This window comes from Candoia aspera, chromosome 4 (assembly GCF_035149785.1).
Source record: "Candoia aspera isolate rCanAsp1 chromosome 4, rCanAsp1.hap2, whole genome shotgun sequence".
In the NCBI taxonomy this organism is placed as follows: Eukaryota; Metazoa; Chordata; class Lepidosauria; order Squamata; family Boidae; genus Candoia; species Candoia aspera.
The window spans coordinates 80,815,222-80,835,463 of record NC_086156.1 but is presented as its reverse complement, the minus strand read 5'-3'; the positions used below and the strand labels follow the sequence as shown (position 1 = coordinate 80,835,463).

The 20,242-nt window shown below is 40.0% G+C and overlaps 1 protein-coding gene across 1 annotated transcript in view; it reads left to right on the top strand.

Annotated features, from left to right (window-relative positions):
• The window catches only part of ARHGAP23 (Rho GTPase activating protein 23), a 169,787-nt gene extending 165,160 nt beyond the window's left edge, over positions 1-4,627 (top strand). The window contains exons 23-24 of the mRNA XM_063300754.1: positions 1,123-1,154; positions 2,187-4,627. Coding sequence (XP_063156824.1) covers positions 1,123-1,154; positions 2,187-3,365 — 1,211 coding nt within the window. The 3' untranslated portion in view covers positions 3,366-4,627. The remainder of the gene's footprint in view (positions 1-1,122; positions 1,155-2,186) is intronic.
• The last annotated feature ends 15,615 nt before the right edge of the window (positions 4,628-20,242 follow it).

The window sequence follows — 20,242 nt, the reverse complement described above, 5'->3', positions numbered from 1 at the left end:
TCATAGCAGCAAATATATTGGCAGACAGAGAGGTCATTTCCATTGCAGAAACTCTCTCTTGGGCTTCTGGAGGTGTTTCCTTTCCCCTTTTGTTTGGTCATCCAGTGCTGCATCATTTTGTTGAGCTGTACAAAAATGAAATGCAATGCATTCCTTGATTGATTTCAAAATACACTCTGGTGTATTTCTGGTCATTTTGGAGATCTTCCTTTCCTATAACTATTTAATAAAAAGTTATCAAATATCAGCTGGGAAAACAGGTTTACTTTCATGAAACACTGACTTTGGAATACCTAATTCTGTATTTTGTTTACTTCCCAAGTTGGGGATGGATAGGATATTTCAAAGGGATGTTGTAGCCCTGAATGTGTAATTGGTGACTGAATTATTAAAACAACAAAGGAAGCTGTGTCACTCTAAAACTTGGGGCTGTAAATCCCTGACTACTCTCTGTGTGAGCGTAAGAGAGAAATGGGGCAGATGTACATATTTTAAAATATATCATTTTTAAAAATTATAGCGGAATTATTCACAGATGCACTAAAAGGCAATATTTTGTACGTACATATACATACCTACAAATGTACGTATGCACATTTATTTTTTTAAGAGAAAACTGTGATCTTAATGATTCATTTTATGTTCCCAGAAGGAGTAAGAAAAGAACATACTGATTTCCAGTAGGGTTTCTTATATTCAATCATTAGAAGACATTATGATATAGATTTTGGGATAAAATTATTCCTGTTTTCGTGCATGTGATGCCCCTCTGCTACCAGTAATTACTTTCCATTGCCAACACAATGAAGAAGAAGGTAGCATAGGACCCTGGTGTTCTACAGTTGCTCCCTCCAATTCTCATTTTGATGTTTTAGCTCAGAACATGACCTTCTTTAAACATTATACAAAAATTTCTGGAAAATCACTGGGCTAAGTGCTCATTTGCCCTTGATTGATTCTTTGATTATGTGCCATCAAGTTGGTATCAACCCTTAGCAATCACATAGATTTTCTCCAGGATCACCTGACCTTGCAGTCAATAAACCCTTCAACTTGCTATTCTTGCTTATTCTTGCTATTCTGTTTAACTGGTCTCCTCTTTTTGTGTGTTAATCCTTGCAGATTCAACCAACAGTGGATCAGCTAAATCAAAGGTAAGATCCCCTCTGGACCATTATTGCCTTTGAGAAATGTTGGCTATGAGAAAGGGATGGTTAAGCACAGGACCCTGAAATTCATCCTTCCCAGGTTAGAGGTAAAGCGTTTGTGCTAGTTCAGCACATGGTGCCTCTTGCATCCAGGTTTCTTCAATGCACAGACGTGGTGATCCACCCATCTGCAGAGACTTAAAGCCTTCTCTTTTTCTTATGGTAGTGTTTTAGACCAGACTGAGGCCTTGCTCTGATGATTTTTTTAAAAAAAGCAGCAGCCCTGTACACACTCAAGCAGTGATGAACTGTTGGGCTGAATGGCTGTGGTCTAGTTTTCCAGTGTTGTGACATTTTGCCAACAGCTGTGACTGGCCTCTTCAGAGGCAGAGTGAGCTGCTTTGTGGTGTCTTTCTCAGAACCTTACAGGCAACTGAGTTATAGGCTAGTGTACACACTCAACTTACCCTTTCCTTTCTTGCCCTAGTCTAAGTATTATCTCCCCCAAGATTACTCCACATCTCCCCCCACTCATTTTTTTCTTTTTTCCACCTTTTTCTGGATGGTTAGATATATAGCAAAGAATGCACTGTTCCAAAGACATTGCTGGCCCCAAAAATGACTGGAAGCTGGAAGTTAGTTCCATAGTGCGCATAGCCCATTTAATTAAAAAGAAGAAAAACAAAAAAATTGAACAGGCAAGGGAATCTCTGAAAACCTGTAGGGAGTCTGTAGGTGTTTGGTGCATTTTGGGGACCCTAAACTTAGAATTTCTAATTGCTCTATCTACAAGTATGTTTTCCAAAAGAGAGGAAATAACCCTTTTACTTCCTTTTAAAGCAAAACATGCTTATGAGATTGCTAATCTACATTAAGGGCTCTGTGTCTTGCCCCCTGGGTATGTAAGCACATTGGTGGGGTAAGGCATTATCATCCCAGGTCAACCCACCACACAAGCAATGCCAGCATCGCTGGATATTTCTCCAGTGTCTGCTCTTTGGCCCCTCTAACATTCTCTGTTTTTCACCTCTGCCCCAGGCTTCGTGTGGCTCACGGAAAGAGCACTACCATAAAGAGATGCTTGCCATCTCCTTCATCTCAGCTGTCAACCGCAAGAGGAAGAAGCGGAGAGAGGCCAAGCGTTTTGGGAGCAGCACAGATGATGATTCTGAGCATGAGTCAGCTGTCAAGAGAGATGAGGAGGAGGAAGAAGTGGCTCAGGAGGAAGAAAGAGGGGCTGAAAGATTTGGGAGCAGCAGCAGAGCTCCAGCGCCTGATGTGCAGGATGTGTTGCAAAGCTGTGCAAAACTAGAAGCAGAGCAAGAGGAAAGAAAGGTAGTGGCACCCCGAGGAAGCCCAGAGCTAGCCCTGGATGCTCGCTCAATCATATCAGGTTACTCCACCCTGTCCACCATTGATCGCAGCCTATGCTCTGAGGTGCAGTCAGTAGCAGAGAGCCGTGGGGAGGAGGCAGACGATGAACGCAGTGAATTTAGCCATGTGGAGACAGACACTGAGAATAGCTTTGTGCCAAAACAGGCTGGGATGATTTCCAAAGGAGCTGCCATGGCAACAGCGGAGGAAGGGAGGGCTGCTGCATCTGAAAAGGTATCGCACAACCGAACCTCATTTAGTTCCCATCACCTCATGCAGTGTGACACTTTGGCACGGCGCAAGCTTTTGCGGCCCCGACACAACAGTGAGGCCTCTTCCAAGGGTAGCACTGATGTGCCAAGTTCCAGCTCCCCAGGCAGTCAAGAGTCACTGCAGCCTGTGGGTGTCCCAGAGGTCCACAACCGGCTTTCCCTCACAGAACAACTTCGACTCCGCCTCCGCGGCTCTGCAGATGACATGCTGGCAGTGCGCCTGCGAAAGCCACACTCACCTGAGACACGGCGCAAGAAGAACAGTTGGCGGCGCCATACTGTGGTGGTCCCTGGTGGCCTCAAAGACCTCAACTATGAGTGGAAGGAACAACGTGTATTGGGGACTACTGAGGCAGGTCCACTAGACTCCTCGAGCAGAGGTGCCCTAAGGGACAACAAGGACTCTGGACTTAGCAGCCTAGAGTCAACCAAAGCTCGGTCTTCCTCAACCACACCGGGGAACATGGCAGCTCCTAACCAGCAGAGTGAGCCACCGCATCGTAAAGGCAGCTCTGAGGGGCGTTCAGCTCCCCGACGTACAGCCTCTTTACGTTTCCATCAATGTCTTTAGGTAGCCTTTTGTTGAAGCTCTTGTTAGAATGGCTGAAAGGAAAACTTGGCTTGCCCATGACAACAGCCTTGAATTGAGAATGGAGGAGAGTGCTCATAGGTGCAGCCACACTTGAAAGCTCCCAGTATTGGCCTTACTTTGTCTTTTTTGATACCTCGATCTGCAGTGGAGCAAGAGACTCTCCTCCTACCTACCCAACCCTCAGCCTTGCTTTCTGATTCCCCCTGGTATTAATTTAATCACACTGTGGTTTTGTGACTTGTGAATTTATTTATTCCCCTCCTTCCTCATTCCCACAGGGTGGCAGTCAAAAAAAAGAAAACTGAGGTTGGCCTGATATAAGAAGGACCATTCATTCAGCTCATAGGAAGATCTTAACTTGGTATTGACTGGAGTTGTCCAGTTGATGGGATGAGCAGCTTCACTCCTGCTTCAAAATGCATATAAGGGATGTTTTTGAAGGAGGAGAGGATCAGAAACTAGAATTGCTCCAGTTAATTATCTCTTAATCCTTATTCTCTGATTTTCACCAGTCCATGTTACCTCTTTTCTATATTTAACTGAAAGAGGGCTTGGAGCTGGGGAGATCAGATCAGAAATGTTCATGAATTTAACCCCATGTTTCCATTTAACCACTGCTGAATTCTGCCACCGGGTTCACATTTACATGATAGATTCCTCTCTGTTATCTAAGTGGCAGTTGATGGAGTTCGGAGGCTTTGAATGTTGCCCCACTGCTCCTTCTTTATCTTTCCCCTAGAAAAGCAGGCCCCAAACATTCCATCTCCCATGGCTTGGCCTTTGTCAGGTTCCTACAGAGAGGGCTGTATCATCTTGAGTTCTAGCACGTAGATAGAAATCTTGTGGACATGTGCAAACTCAGCCTTTGTATGGCAGGGTATCAGCTGTACTGGAAAACTGTTTCATGTGCAAATTGCAGAGCCATAATGGTCCCTCGAAAGGTGCATAGCCTCTGCCACATTTAAAGGGCACTGCTGTTCTCTTCCTCCTATTAAAGTGATGTCATCTCTAATTCTCAAAAGTCACAAAGAGATCTGTGGCATCATTGTGTCTGATGCTTTGCAGCATAACCTTTGAAAGCTTTGGCTGCAGTAAATCTGCTGGTGTTTAACAGCCTTGCAAAATGCTTTGGTTTTGCTGCAAGACTAACATGATATATACAATTGATGATACAAATTCTAAATGATACAATTCAGTGTGCCTTTAAAGATATAATCCCCTTTTATGCCTAGCTCATCTAAGACTTTTTCAGACTGATTTTTCCTTTCAGACTGTGACAGTATCCCCATCTGAATAGCACTCTCTACTCCTATCCCCTCATAACAGGTTGTACAGTCCAGGGGAAACCATGTCTTCAGGAAGTGATTAACACCATTAACTCAGCACTGTGTGCAAAATTCATAAAGGTAGTACTTCAGAGAGAAAAATGAGCTTATGCAAATGATAATTGTGTGCAGAGACTCACCCATGCTCTAAGGTGGTGCACATGTACCATGTTTTGGTTAACCATACTTTTCCATGTAATTTGCCTCCACATTCAATGGGGGAAATGATGAGTACAGGCACTATGTGATTTCTTGGGGTTGGGGAAGAGCAACAAGTGGTAGAAGAGAAACACACCAGGGCCCTGTGCAGATGTGCCAAAAAGGAGCCTCAGTAATTTTTAAACTTTCCTTTTAGGATCCCCAGAGCTTAAATCGACATGATTCCATTCAAGCCTCTGTTACAATGAAGGGCTGAAATGTCAAGACCGTGCCATCTTCTGCTTTGCGGGTATCTTCCACAGTTCACTGTCTCTCACAAAAGAGCAATATTTGATTTTTCATGGTGCTACATTTATTTTCAACAGTGTCTTCCTCTGCTTAGTTTTCTCACTATACCATATGGAAGTAAACCAAGGAGCTGCTTATTTATATGTTGCAGATCAAGTAAGGTTTTCCCATTTGCTACTCCTTGCAATTCCTTCAAAATGAGAGACTTACAGTTGTTTTTACCTTGTGGATATAAAACATTCCCACCACCTCATGTCTCTGTAGAATTTCATTTGGTCATACAAGCAGGAAGTACTCTTGCGGTGAATAAATATGAGAGAGAATCTTTAAGATACATGTTTTGGTGTGTAATAGTTACTACTTCACCCACTGTGCCACAATACAAAAATGTTACCCCTTTGGAAGGAGTTGTGTAACTCTTAAGAAAAAAGAATGTTGCTGTGAAATAACTTTCTCCAGTTGCTTGTCAAGACCCTTTTAATACTTGACTATATTTGAACCGAAGAGGACAAAGAAAAAAGTCATTTTTGTGGGAACCCAAATCAAAATCCTGACACTCCTGAAGTTCAATGGGTGTCTCAAAGCAACTGCTGTGTAACAGCACAGCCTGCTTCAAAGGACTGTTGTGGGGCCCAACAGACGGTTTTTGCTCCTTACAAAAAAAAGGGGGGGGGGAAATCCTAATAGAAAAAGTGGAAAAGTTGTCTTCAATTTCAGTATTTGCAGATGTATTTCAAAATCTTATCACTGAATGAAAAGGAAAGATCATCTTTGTGGAAACAACTCCCTTGCCACAGTTTTGTTTTGTTTTTGTACCACATTCCAGGTTTTACACACTGATATTTCAGTTGTAACACCAAATATAAGACTCATATCTTAGATTTTCATCATCATCCTCTGATGAGCTCAGGGCATCAATACATCCCAACCCCACCTCAGTTCATTATCTTACGACCTTCCTGTATAACAGGTTGGACAGTCAGACTGTAGCTCGTGTCAGACTTTCCTTCCAGTCTTTTCCTTCAGCAGGAAACAGCACTGGGACCATGTGCTCTGCCTCAAATGCTAACTTCACTGCTTCCTTCATGTTTTGAATTAATCAAGGCTTCCTAAATAGATTCAAGCTTAAAAGTTAGTGAATAAATTAGGTTAATAAGGCAAAACCAATATGCAACAGAAGGGGCAAGGGAGTCTGAAGGTGCCTTGGTTGAGGACAGATTTCAACTCTGGTCTTGCTAGTGTTAAATGCAACACTTCAATTGCTTCACCATACTGGTTATAGACACGGTCTATTACATTTTTAACTGTAGTCTGGCTAGCTCATTCTACAATGTCTGTGGTTTAATCACAGATGGCTATTTTTTGTATGAAGTGTTAGCAGCAAGTACATTCTGTGTGCAGGTGTCACCATGAAGAAATGCTCTTGTACCTGGGCTCTTGCAGGCAAAGGTGCATTAAAATTGATGGACACCCTCCCCCGCGATCAATTGACAGCATCACTGGGCACTGTCACACTTTGTCCCAACTCCATCCTGTTGACACTGCAGGGTTTGTTGCAAGCGGAACTTTCATTTTCAAGAAATAAATGTCACAACACATGCAGCAGTAGGGCCAACACAGAATGGCAATGAGTTGGGAGCTTGCCAGCCTGATAATCACTCCAAATACTTTACTTTTACAAAACTGAAGCCCCTCGTAGACAGAAAGGACACAATCTTATTGGCTATTGATTCTCCACCTGTGTGTAGAGTTGCAAAGACAAAGATATGCCCATCCTGTAAGATCTTAACCATGAACAGAAGAGGCCTCTCAAGCCTTCTTTCATTTTTGTTGTGAAATGAGAGGACTTGAGGGTCAGGAATGCTGTTTGTCTGGAAGCACCCCTTGGTTAAGCTTGTCATGGTGACTTGGTAATTGAACAGGCAAAACAATAATTTTAAAATGCATGCAGCGTCCATACTGAACTTTCAAATATTTGAAGTTTGATCTGGTTGAACTGTCACAACCATCTTTATAATTACCTGCTAGAATTTGCAGTGATTTTAGAGATACACAAAACAAACCCACATGAAATTAGACCAACCTCTGGACTACTGGATCCATTTAGTCTTCTGTATTTCTTCCCATCCTACTGTATTTAGCGGTATATAATTCAGATATATCTCTCAGTCTAACACTAACAATAGCCTGCAAGAGAAATGCTGCACTCTAGGGAAGTTGCAGGCAAGTGACTGGTGCTTTGCATGGCCCCAGGGCACCCCTGAAAATCGGCAGCACAGTGGTGTCAGGAGGCAGTGTCAAAAAGTCAAGATGGTTTGCGTGGCTGCACAATTGAAGCTGTGTGATGCATAATGAAAAAGGGGCAGAGTTTCCGTTGTGCAAGGGAGCTGCCACAATTCCCTCATACCATCTTGACTTTTTGAACCACCCCTCCTGACGGATGTCCGATTGTCTTCTGGATTTGTTATTTAACAGTAAAGGCTCTGTATTTGTGTGTATTTTTAAAAACCTATCTTACAATTGTTCTTAAGGTTTGTCTCACCTTTCCAGTTCCAGTTTATGTGTGAAAAAGCACCCCTCTTGCTGACAGCTGGACTTTCCCCTCCAGACAAAATACATCAGATTGAGACTACCCAGTTCCATGTTAAGTAGAGTTGGACTGCAAGCTAAAGTGATGTTTTATACTTCAAGAATTTCAATATGGATTCAAAGTATTACAGGAGTGCCTCCTTGGTGCTGTCAAAGTGGCAGCTGTGAGTGAAGCCTCACCTGTTTTTTATATGCCTCAGGTATGCAACGCATGAAGAAAAAGGGCAGAGCGATGATCATCCACTTGCAGCTGCCACACTGACTTTTTTCCAACTCCTCCCTACGGGCACACCTGTTTTCTCTCTTTTTTTTGTCCTGGGGGAGGGGGGTTTCCAAGTTTCCTGTATGTGCCTTTCATGAGAGGAACACTTCCCTGTTTGTTACAGGTTCTTCACAGTGTCCTGTCAGCTGAAATGTTAGCCTCAGAGCTAGTCAGTAAAGATATAAAAATAATATTTCTCTGAGGTAAACCATCTAAAAAATTTCAAATTTTAATAGCTCATGTGGCTGCTTCATTATTACTTCTGCCTGAAGAGTAGTCTATGAAACTTGAAAGCTTACCTAGGATTTAGGTAGCTGTCTCTCTCCTCTGTGAAAAGCCCATCTGTCCTTGTGTTGGCCTGTTTATGAATTTGAAAGCCAGTCCCTAACACGGGGTTTCTCAACCATGGCAACTTGAAGACATGCTGGCTGGAGAATTCTGGAAGTTGGAGTCCATGCATCTTATATTTGCTAGCTGGTGAATTCTGGGAGTTGAAGTCCACACATCTTAAAATTGCCAAGGTTGAGAAACACTGCTCTAACAGGATATAAAGGACTTAAGCTCTGTGCTAGAAAAGGAAGGTTAGCAGCCTACAGTTGGTGGAGGCACCAACTACAACTTCTCTAAGCAGCCTACAGTTGGTGCTGTATCTGAATCAGAAAACGGGCGTTGCTCTGTCTTCCACATGCTCTAGTGGGTGTCTTACCGCAATTCCTTTGAGACCTTGGCAAGGGTGTGTGCAGGTGTGGAGTTTAAAATGAGCAAAACTAAATAGTTGGCTGTACTGCAATGCATTGTCCTTATCCTTTTATGCAACTATGTGCTGTAAAGTTTTATTTTTCACTTTATTTTGTAAATAGCTTTTACATGTGTAACATATGATAAAGAGTTTATAAGGATTTTAAATGGGAGGGGGGAGGAGCCCAAGACTTTTATTTTTCTCCTTTTTAAAATGGAAGTTATACAACAGTGTTGTTGTGCTTGTTTTTTTAGAAAAACCAAAACCTCCTTGCATGGTTTGTCCCTTGTTTCAGCTTTATGTTGTACAATATATATGGTCAAACAAAACAATTCTGCTTTAAATATAGCCCCAAAATTACAATTCTATATATATTGGAAATAAACTGCCTTATTCAGAAAACAAGTTTGCTTACTTATTTAAGGCATAACCTCTAGCTAGTAATACACACTATGTATTAATAGTGTTGGAAGTGTGCTATCAAAATAGATGTGATTTACTTGAGTCACTACAATTATCCATGAGCAGAAGTTTAACAAAAGAAGATGTTATCTCGGGCCAACTCTCCTTCTTTACCTTTAAACCAGCCTGGAAAGAGCCCTGGAGACAGAGGGCTTCTTCAAACAGAGGACACAGCTACTCCGGTTCCTGTTCCATCTGCTTAACTTCTTTGGTTGTACGGAGTCCAGAAATACCTGCCTCTGAGCAAAACAGTAAATCACATCTGTTTTTTTTTTTTAAGGAATAACCCTTAAGAAACAAACCCTTAAGAAAAGTGTTACGGGGAGGAAAGAGTATTTTATTAAATTCAGACGCTCTGCTAGGAAACACCAGAAATAATAAAAGGAAAAATTAAAGGAAAAAAAAGCAACCTTCCTTCATTTGGAATTTCTGACAAACAATGATCACAGTTGTCACAGAAAAAAACATGGCATAGAATTTATACATAGGACTCTACCTACAGATAGCAGAAAAGATTTACAAAACTTACAGTATTTTTCAGACTTCTTGTTTTCAGTAACCAGTTTTGGTATGGTGTTTTTTTAATAGAGTGGTCTTCTATTGTTATTGTTTCCCTTTTTAAAAAAAACAGTACATAATAAAATCCATGCGAAAGATACGTCATCAGTCCTTCATACACAGTGCTCAAAGATTTCTGTTTTACTTTTTTTAACCTTTTTTTTTAAAGTGCTTAAAACAACAACCAGACAAGTAAAGCGAGGCTCATGGCATGCAGTGGTGATCGCTTCCCCCACAACACGCACATATACCTATACATCAAAAGTACATGCATAGCTTGGTGCTTTATAACTTATATCTTTGAATTTTACACACACACACACACACACACACACACACACGGTTGTTTTAAATAAAATGAAATCAGACTTGTGTGTGAAAGTTAATTTACTGCATTGCTCATTTGCAGTTTGATGATGCCATGATTGTGACACACACTCATACAGACATTGTGCTATGTGCAATGCAATCTTAAAGGACAAATGTATTTTCAGGCAAGTGAAAGGACCTAAAGCAGAATGGTTCTTGAGATCACTGCCTTCCCACCTACTGATTTTTAAAGCTGCTTTAGCAAAGGTTGTTGACAAGATCTGTTAAGCTTACAATAGTGTTCAACTGTGCTTCAATTTTCCTGCAGAAGCTCTTTGTCCAAAGTAATCTTTATGCAGTGCCTCATGGCAGGAAGTGGTCACTTGGTGCCCTCCAGTTATGGTGGCCACTTCCCATGTTGGCTGGTTCAGGCAGATGGGAGTCAATAAGAGATTTGTAAAGTACCATTGCATTGCGTTGTCATGATCTATGTGCAAGCCTATGCTGCCCTGGAAGTTTTTCATCCAGAAGGTGTACAAATTCGATAGCAGCACCTCAGGTCCAGATAGAAATAAAATCAAATGGGATATTCACCCATACAAGGCCTAATGAAACCAACAGGAGCTGCTCTTGCATTGATTCTTTTCATTTTCATCCTCACGGCTCTGCCTCTGTTATGATTGTTCTTAATGGCACCCACAACCTTCCCCATCTTGGTTACCTCTAGCAGTGTTGGATTTCAACTTCCAGAATTTTCTATCTAGCATGGTCATCAACCATGCTATAAGGAAGGATAATGGAAATTGAAATCCAAAATATCTGAAGGACACTACATTAGGGAGAACTGAATTGTCAGCTCAGCTTGTTCATTTAGGGCTGGTCTCAGCCCACATAAAAATAGCAATTTTTAAAAGCATTTTCCTATGGGAGATTGGGCATCACTGGGATCTGTTTATATGCAGGGTTGCTACATGCTTATGTAATTTGTCTTATCCCAGAGCAGAAAATTGATCTGTGTGTTGCCTAAGCTAGTCGTGATTCTTTCATTCTAGTCTTACACAGACCTCCCAGTGACTTTTATTCCTAGTCTGTGATGACAACTACATCAACTGAGCTTTAGGAATGCTACAGTAGCAAGGGTCACAAAACTCAGTTTGCCTAACATGGGGTGAAAAATGCATATTCTTTTAAACGCAGTCCAATAAAAATGAACTGAGACAAATGAAGAAAACTATTGAAAGAACAGTTTAAATATAAAACGCTGAAAGCCTTAAAATCACATACGGTAGAGAATTTGTTCTTCCCATTCTGTATCAGCAGAGCTGAGAAATAACTGCAACAAGTTTTCGTTGCTCATTATGATTCCACAAATGATGGCTTTTTCTATGCATTGCAGTAAAATTATTGCAAAATAACAGAGAGGTGTCCATATTTCTACTCTGAAAAAAGGTTGTTTACACCTGCCACTTGGGACATCTTTTCTTGCCATGGACTCCTGCTACATGTTGCAGAAACTATAGTATTCATTTAAAACTAGAAAGTTCTAAATGGATACTATAGTCAATTTGAAGGAGGCTCTACACAGACTAGTGTTGCTGGGGTCAGTATGGACTGGGCATGCCCAAGGATAGCATTCCCCAGACTGTGATTTCTTATTTATTTATTTATTTGATTGATTGATTTGATTGATTGATTGATTGATTGATTGATTGATTTTATTCAATTCCCATAGCTGTCCATCTCAGACAACTGACTCTTGGGTTTAGTTGTCAACTGTCTCAGCTCTCATGATCCTCCAGCCAAGATGACTGGGAATTATGTGAACGTTAGTTCACTTGGGGAATTTCAGTGAAGTTCACTGCTTTTATGTGGTTCTCCAGAAAACAGTTTGAAAACCACAATTCTGAAAGTGCTGGATTGGAGCAAGGACCTCATAGGCTTGAACCAATTGACACTAGTTTTCCATTATAGCACAAGTTAATTATTGCATCCCATAAAAATAGCAAATGCAGACCCTATTGTTCTGGACTGTATAACTAGGTTAACCTAAATCAGCCCACTGGCCCACCCACACAGTAGAATATCTAAGTCTCTGCCAGACAAGGCTTTCCCAGTCTTGCTACCCCAGATTCCTTTGAGCAACAATGCCTGAAATTGAGCCTGGGACTCTGGGCAAGGCAGTGCACACAGTTTACTTCTGAGTTATGAGTTCTGTTTTATATCTTGGACATAAACCAAGCATGGTTTCTTCTATGTCTCTTTCCAGCAACAAAAGGCTATTTTAGTTTTCAAAAATTATTTAGTTTGGAACCAGCATTTGTATGCTACTGGGAGGGGGTATAGCTAATTATATATAAAGGTTAAAAGAAAACCCTTTTTAATAGATTGAAGAGAAATGTATATGTTATATTGGCATGTCCATCATTCTTGCAGGAAGGAATGTAACACTTCAGAGAGCACCATATTGACTTTGAGAATGTGTATTCACTAACTCTTCATAGAGTAAATTAGGCATTCTAAAACATAATTTGCAACTTTAGTACTCTTTTTGGGTGGGTATCTTCTGTTGGTGCTGCAAAGAAATTTTAATGCATGATAATGGTTAGGTATGTATGAATGAATGATGAATTAATAAACTTGGTCTGAGTTATATCATTTCAGATTTTTCATGTGGCTGAATAGCCATGATTTGAATTTTCATAATTACAACCAGACTAATGATGTAGTGTGGTGTAGCATAAACTATAACTGCAGTATGCTTCTGTTGGGCATTTCCTAGGAAAAAAATCTTGGTTTGCCAACTAGGAAAGATGCTTAGCCACATAAAAAGTCACAATCCTGCTAAAGAAGTTTGCCCGGATTTCCAGATATGGAATTAGAGCTACAGTTATAAATTGGGTGCATGGCTAAATAAAAATACAATCAATCTTAACTGCAGTTCTTTGAATAGCTCAATGACAGTGAGAATATATGTTTTAATTACAGAATTCTACTTTGGTACACTATTTAAAGAAAAGCAAAATAAAGGCTAACATAAAAAATAAAGCCAATGCTCTAATTTCTATTGCAAAATAGGTGTTTTTCATCCTTGATAGAATGCTGAGCATCAAACAGCAGAAGCCGTATTGGGAGCTGTTTCTGGATGAGAGGAGAACAGCTAAGATGCTCCCAAGTTATGGCACTTCCACCTAGGGCTGGTGAAGTTGGTTAGCCTAGACACAGAATCTACACAATCCTAAAACATTAGGCAACTTTTGGCATAGAAACAGGTGTGGGAGGTTGAGAGAAGGTGGGTCTTTTGCATGTTTTGAACTGAATTTTTAATTACATAGTTGTTTTAATCAGTTGTGTTGGCCACCCTGAATAATAGTCATTGGCAGAAATATTATGCATGTATCATTTAGGTATGGAGAATAACTTGGCCTAAAATCTAATTGTTGTGGGTCTGTCATTTCCAAGATAAGGTTTCCTTGTCTCATTTTCTAAGAAAGAAAGCATTGTTCTATTTGACTACAAGGTAACATTTTACTCTGGGATAAGTATGAGCAGTCTACAGCCTGCCTGTGATTCCCCAAAAACCTCTTCTCTAGCCACATGGCACAATTTTCCTTTTTCTGATGCAAATGGAGGAAAAACAGTGACCTAAGACTTCAAAATATACAGTATACTTTAAACAACCTTACCACCAGACTCCTTAAAAGAAAAGGTTTAAACTTACCCACAACACACCCAGAGGATGTCAAGATATTATTAGCCTGCCTCGCCATAGCTCTGGCTACCTATAAATTATCTGGTCAAAAATTTGTCTCCTGATGCATAAAATTTGCCCCTTCTGCTGTAGGGAGATAGCATGTGATGTTGCATGTGATGTTGACTTTGTCCTGATATTCTAGTTAATGCCTGTACCTTCATATTGGAAATTTGTAACACTGATATCATATTTGTAACATTCTTTTGGAGAGAAATCCATACCAAGGAATAGCCTGGGCATTTGCGGGCGAGTCACAAATGACACACATGCAGGGTAAAGTCATTATACAAATACCACTACTTTATGTACTTGCATCAAAGAGTGTGATGCAGGAATGTAATTGTGATGTCATTACATATGCATTGTCACTTTATCATCATTATGGTTTGTTACAGAGGCCACTACTGTATAGCGTTTCTCTGGACTCCTCTTCGTGATTTCTTATATGTTTTATTTCCCAAAGACATATTAGTGATGTTCTATTTTGTTTTTGCATATGTTATGACTTCACTATTATACCTATGTCTCTCTTTTGTTGTTCTCTCCTAGAATTAGTGCCAAATTTTAGTTGCGAAGTTCAGTATATTCCAACAGTTTGGGATTACAGTGCTTTTTAGAATATGATATCAGTTAAATCAATTAAATGTTAAAGTGATTTCAAACTTTAAGAAGATTCATTGGAGCCTCATGGTAGAATGATACTGTAGGATGCTATTATATGCACACACAAAAAAGGGGGGGGACTCTCCTTCCCAATGCATGTTAAGAACGATATGATTTTCTAATCTACATTAGTAGAAAAGACATTTAATCCTGATTAATCATTTTAGCAGGGTTAAACTGAGTAATCCTGTGCAAAAATCATATGGACCCCAAATTCACGTTACACACTTGTGTGTGCTCTAAAGACACGTGTTTTAACTTTTGCTGTTCTGTGGAACTAGCTATGTGCTACAGAACAGACTATATACTGTTAGTTCTATTCCTCTTTCATTGTAATAGTTCCTTTTCCCAAATTCTGGAAACAGTCATTGGCAGAGTTACTAAATAATTTGTATGAGACAGCCACCTTTTGCAGCTGCTGTATACATAAGACTTTATTTCCCATAATCCTTAGTCAGCATAGATGGTACGAAAGATCCTTAATCCACCTTATAGAATTACTAATCCCAAAACGCACTGGGGAACATTTAAACCAGTTTAAGACATGTTATGGGGTGGATTTATAATACTACTGACAGTACGGAGAATTCTCACCAGATGTTAGGGAATCCTGTTGCTTTATTCCTCTGAAGCCACTCTGTTCTGCTAAATATGTCTCTTTAGTTTTTATCCAAAGATATGTCAGAGATATCGAAGAACTTCTCACTACAAAGCATTTTTTTTTCAAATGAAGGCACAAGTTTACTCAGATCTTCTAAAGAACATTATGCTTTACTCAGTCATCTATTTAAGGTATGTCTTACCTTAAAAGTAGGCCAGGGATGAGCATTCTGTTGCCCACATACATTTCTCCTAAAGCTTTGAATCAGGAGTAACACTGAGTAACAATTTTTTTTAAAAGACATAGAATCATACACTCACTTAAGTGAGCTGTAGTTCACAAAAGTTTATGCCTTTTACAGTAATAACATTTGTTAGTCTGGAAAAGTGCTACCAGAGCCCTGATATTCAGCTATTATAACACGGCTGTCCACCTAGAACGCCTACAATCCCAAGGTTTTGGGGTGGTAGAAAGTCCTACTTTATTTGCCAGTAAAAATAGCTAGTAATGTCACATGCCACTGAACTTGAATAGCAAATCCCTGGAAAATATCTTTGTTATGTTGAGGGTTAATTATCTGAAAGGGCTAGGGGTTACATGAAGGTAAAGTCTCCTTCAAGATTAGCTCAAACTCCTTGTGACTCTGTGGACATGTTTATGCATTATTCTTGGCCATAAATGGAGTTGGCAAATGAAATTTCTCTAGGGTGGTATGTATTTAACCCTTTAGAATAAACCTGATAACTATTTTAGAACTGATCTGTTTACTGATGACAAAATGGATTTAATGCTTTTTAAAAATACATTTTGCTAGATTTGGGAGTCTAAAAATTTAAGACAATAACTTGATGGATAATGTTAGCAAAAGTATGAGAGTATGCTTCGTCTACTAAGATTTTCATTTGTTAACTTCTTGGAGGCATCAGTCAACTGTTGCTGAAGGCAGAACATTATGCTTTATTTAGTCATCTATTTCATTTGTTAAATACTAATTCATCTCTTTTTTATTCTAGATATGCTCACTTTGCTTTTGGGCCTGTCCATGTTCCCCTGATCATACCCACTTTCTAAGTATAGACCTCAAAACTGAATATGGTTCTTGATTCAAAGTATGCTGTATGCTGGCTGAATGGGATTCGTTAGTCATGGTGATAACAATGATGGGAAATTAAAAAACACACACCCTACAGGGTTTCATTCTGCATTATGCCCAGTGCTTGAAGTGGGAAAGAGGAAAGAATAGATAGGACAATTTCAAAGTGGGTTAGATTTAATTAATCCTATTACAATGTAAAACATTTGCTAAGAAGTTTGAATCAATATATTTACATTCTGAAATCATTGGAGTCAGTGGTAAATCATTATTACTAGAAAACAGCAGAATTACTCATTTTGACTTTAAAGCCTGTGTAGGCAATAGCTATTGGTAAGGATGGAAAAGCAAGGAAATAGACATTGGACAGATAGTTTCCTCTTCCTCCAATGCCCTTTGCTGGACATGGGAATAAGGCAACCTTCCTTAACCTGTTGGTGAGGAGAAACTTCAATCTCTTCATGCACAATCTGAGGACTGATGGAAGCCTGGAGAAACAAGAAGCTCTTTAACCAAATGACTGACTCTTAGATCTCCACAAAATAGCTCTGATCTGAATCAAATGACTTCTGTGGCACTAGTTGAAACATCTGTATGCTATCCTCAATGAAATTTATATCAATTGAAAGAAAGTGGAGTAATTACAGGTCTATGTGGAACCCTCTTCTACTGTATTATGACTTCCTGTAAGGAATCCTAGAATCTAAAGTTTTTGCAGAAATGCTGAGAGGTCCAATAGCAATTCTTTTGTTTATTTAAGCCATCCCCAACTATCCCAAGGCCCTTTGAGAGATAAGAACCATAGCACAAAGGCAATGATGAAACTGATATGCCTTTAAGACTAATTATGAGTATACAGTTCAAATCTAGCTCTTCTTTTGCTGGTCTTTTGACCCCTCCTGTCTGCTAAAGAGGAGAAGGGGAAGGAATTGTCCTAGAACAGTGGGCACCCCAAGCTCCATTCCTGCCAGCAACACACAGATAAAGAGAAAATATGAAAGGCGCAGACAATGGAAAACTGACACACAAAGGTACAGATGTAGAATGTGATACCTTAGTGAAATGATTTCCACAGTGTCAAAAGCCAAAGCCAATAGGAAACATCTCCTGCACAAGCCCCCCTAAAAAAGAATGGGGGCTATTCAGGAGCAAGGGATGGCCCTGTGGATTAGTACTTTAAGCTCTGTTTGCACCGCCACCATTTTAATATAGCTTCTAAAGCACAAAGAGTTACATACAGAATTGAATCAGGGAGAAAAAAAAAACAGCATTCTTCTCTCTCTCTCTCTCTCTTTCCCCCCTCCCACATACTAGACACAACAAGAACTTCATTTTCTTTTTTTTTTGTCAATATTTATATATATTTATATTACGTATATTATATATATAATATGTAAATATATTTCTTAAAACAAATATATAAAATGTTAAGACACTTCACTGAAATGTAAAGAGGTTGCTTTTTTGTTTTTCGTTTGTTCTGCAATCTCAAGAAATTGCATTACGGATTGTTGTTACATAGTTAATTTTTAAAATGTTTTTAAAACTTTGTTATTCAAAAAAAGGTTCTCTTAAAATTTTTATACAAAAATGATTTGATTTACAAAAAAAAAGAGAGAAGAGAAACCATAAAAAACAAATACCCACCTTCCTCCCACCAAAAAGTCCCAATAATAAAATTAAAAAGAACAAGGTAGTCAACAAAACCAAGAGTGATTACATCTTGTATTATGTGGCATACAAACTCTTCATTTTCTTTTTTACAATAGCACACCATTTTGCTATACACATGAAGAGGCCATACCCTCACAGATGCACAGATTCCACGTCAAATATTTCTTCATATACTGTATGTGCTTAACATTTCAGGGTGTAATTCTGGGGGTAGTTATCACACACAAACATCACTGGAGAGAATGGGATTTGTGCAAGGACATGTTTGTGCATCTGCACAGTTACCACTGATTTAATGGTGGTTGTGCATGATGAACCCTCCCATGGGTTATGCCCTTTTTCTTTAAGGAATTTCCTTCCTCCCCCAGCCCACCTCCTCCTGGCATGCCTTTCTGGACACATGCATGCATATGGTGTTTTTATTTTAATAAATTCTCGATGACTACAAACACTCACTCATCTTTCTTGCCAGATCCACAAGTGCTTCAGAGTTTGGCATTTGTGACTCAACCAATACATTCTTCCCTTACCATACACACTCACATTCCCATGACTGATATATCTCCTTTTCTGTGCTGTATTTTTTTAAAAATGTCATACTGTGCAGATCGACCATCATGCAGAATCTCATAGAAAACCACTAACACTTCTGCATCTTATCGGTTAAAAAAAAAAAGAAGCCTTCTTGATAACTTAACATAAAGCTAATTTTTCTATTCAAACCCAAGATGAAAATTCCTTTCCAGAGATACAGTAGTATATTTAAGCTTTTGCCAATCACTCCATAAATAGTCAGGAGCCACCCAATTTGGTTGAGCCTTCTACAATCCACTAAGCTCTTTCTGAGACTATGACCCTGCAGGAAATTCTCCAGTGAAAGCCCCACTGAATTTAAGGACTTTCCCAACTGTTCTTTCTTTCGCTCCACATTATCCTCCTGCCCTGCCCTGCCCTGCCCTTCTCGTCTCCTAGTTTGAGCTTCCGTAAATAAGGAACAGAATCCCTGAAATTATAGATTCTGCCAGCATCATTTCTCCAGCCTCATTTTGGAGAAATCTGACAGTCACATGAACGAAATCACCTTCCTTCCCACCCCACCCCTGCCCCCATTCAATTACAGCAAAACATTCTTTTGTCTCTTTTGAGTGGCTGCAAAATTCTCGTGAAACTCTTCTTTGTCCTTCTGACTCAGCTTCTCTGATACCCTGATGCCCTCATCTCCCTGACTATTGCCTCCTATTTGGTATTCCACACATTTGGGGGGCTCCTTCCCCTCACATACATGGTCACTGAAGAGACATTTAAAGTGCTACATTCGATGGATTAACTTTCTTAGGAAGCGTAACTTTCCATTTTAGACCCTGTTCTCAACACTGTTCAGGTAAACCTTCTACTACCTAATTTGGATGTGTCCTGCCTCCTCCCCCTCTTTTTTAAAAATTCTGTACACTTAAGAAGATTGGAAGGGGGCTTATTATTACCAGCTTAAAATTCAGTGCTTTTTTTCCAAATCTTTATTCTTCTACCAAATCTAATCCAATGTTTTGGAAGGAAAAAAACACCAGAGCTATCAATTTGCAAGAGACATGCGTGCGCGCACCACACATGCACGCACGCACGCACACACACGCACACACACACACACCCCACCCTGGTCTTTGATACAGCAAGTAGAACAACAGAAACCCACAAAGTGGAAGCACACACATGCCCCAAAGTCAAAACACCATTGATTCATGAATGATTCAGCACATACCTATAAAGATCCATGTTAATCTATTAATTACAACTACCTTTGTTCTTCATATAAGGAAAGATGAATAGCAGCAATGTCCAAGGGGTTCTGAGGCATCTTCAGAAATGGGTCTCTTCCCTTCCCGCCTATAGGCTTCTGCTATGATTTGGTTTCCCTCCCCCACCCATATGCCCAACAGTGTCCTTGTTGCTTGGAGCTGGCAAAATGTTTGAACGTTCTCTGACCATGAACCTAAATTGCCAGTGTAGAAAACTGAGTTTGGGATTGAGGGGGGGGGAGGGGGAGGGAGAATTCATAGGAGAAACAGAAATACCTTATCAGTCACATTGTAGCATGAAAAAGGATAAATTGGTCAACTTAGGAAATGAGGAGGGGGAACAGTCAACTAGCCATTCTAGAGGACATTGAGATGCCCAAAGTGACCCTTTTGGCTAAGATCAAGTGTAATATGAGCATTGGCCATTTTGGAGGAGTGAGCCTAAGATCGTCCATTTTGATGTAATGCTGAAACGTTTAAGGGAGGGGGAAACCTTTCCTAGGTGCCTCAGGAAGAGCTGGGAGGAGGAAACAGAGAGACACAAGCCCTCCCCAGACCACCCCCACCCCCCACCCCACCCCCATTACAGT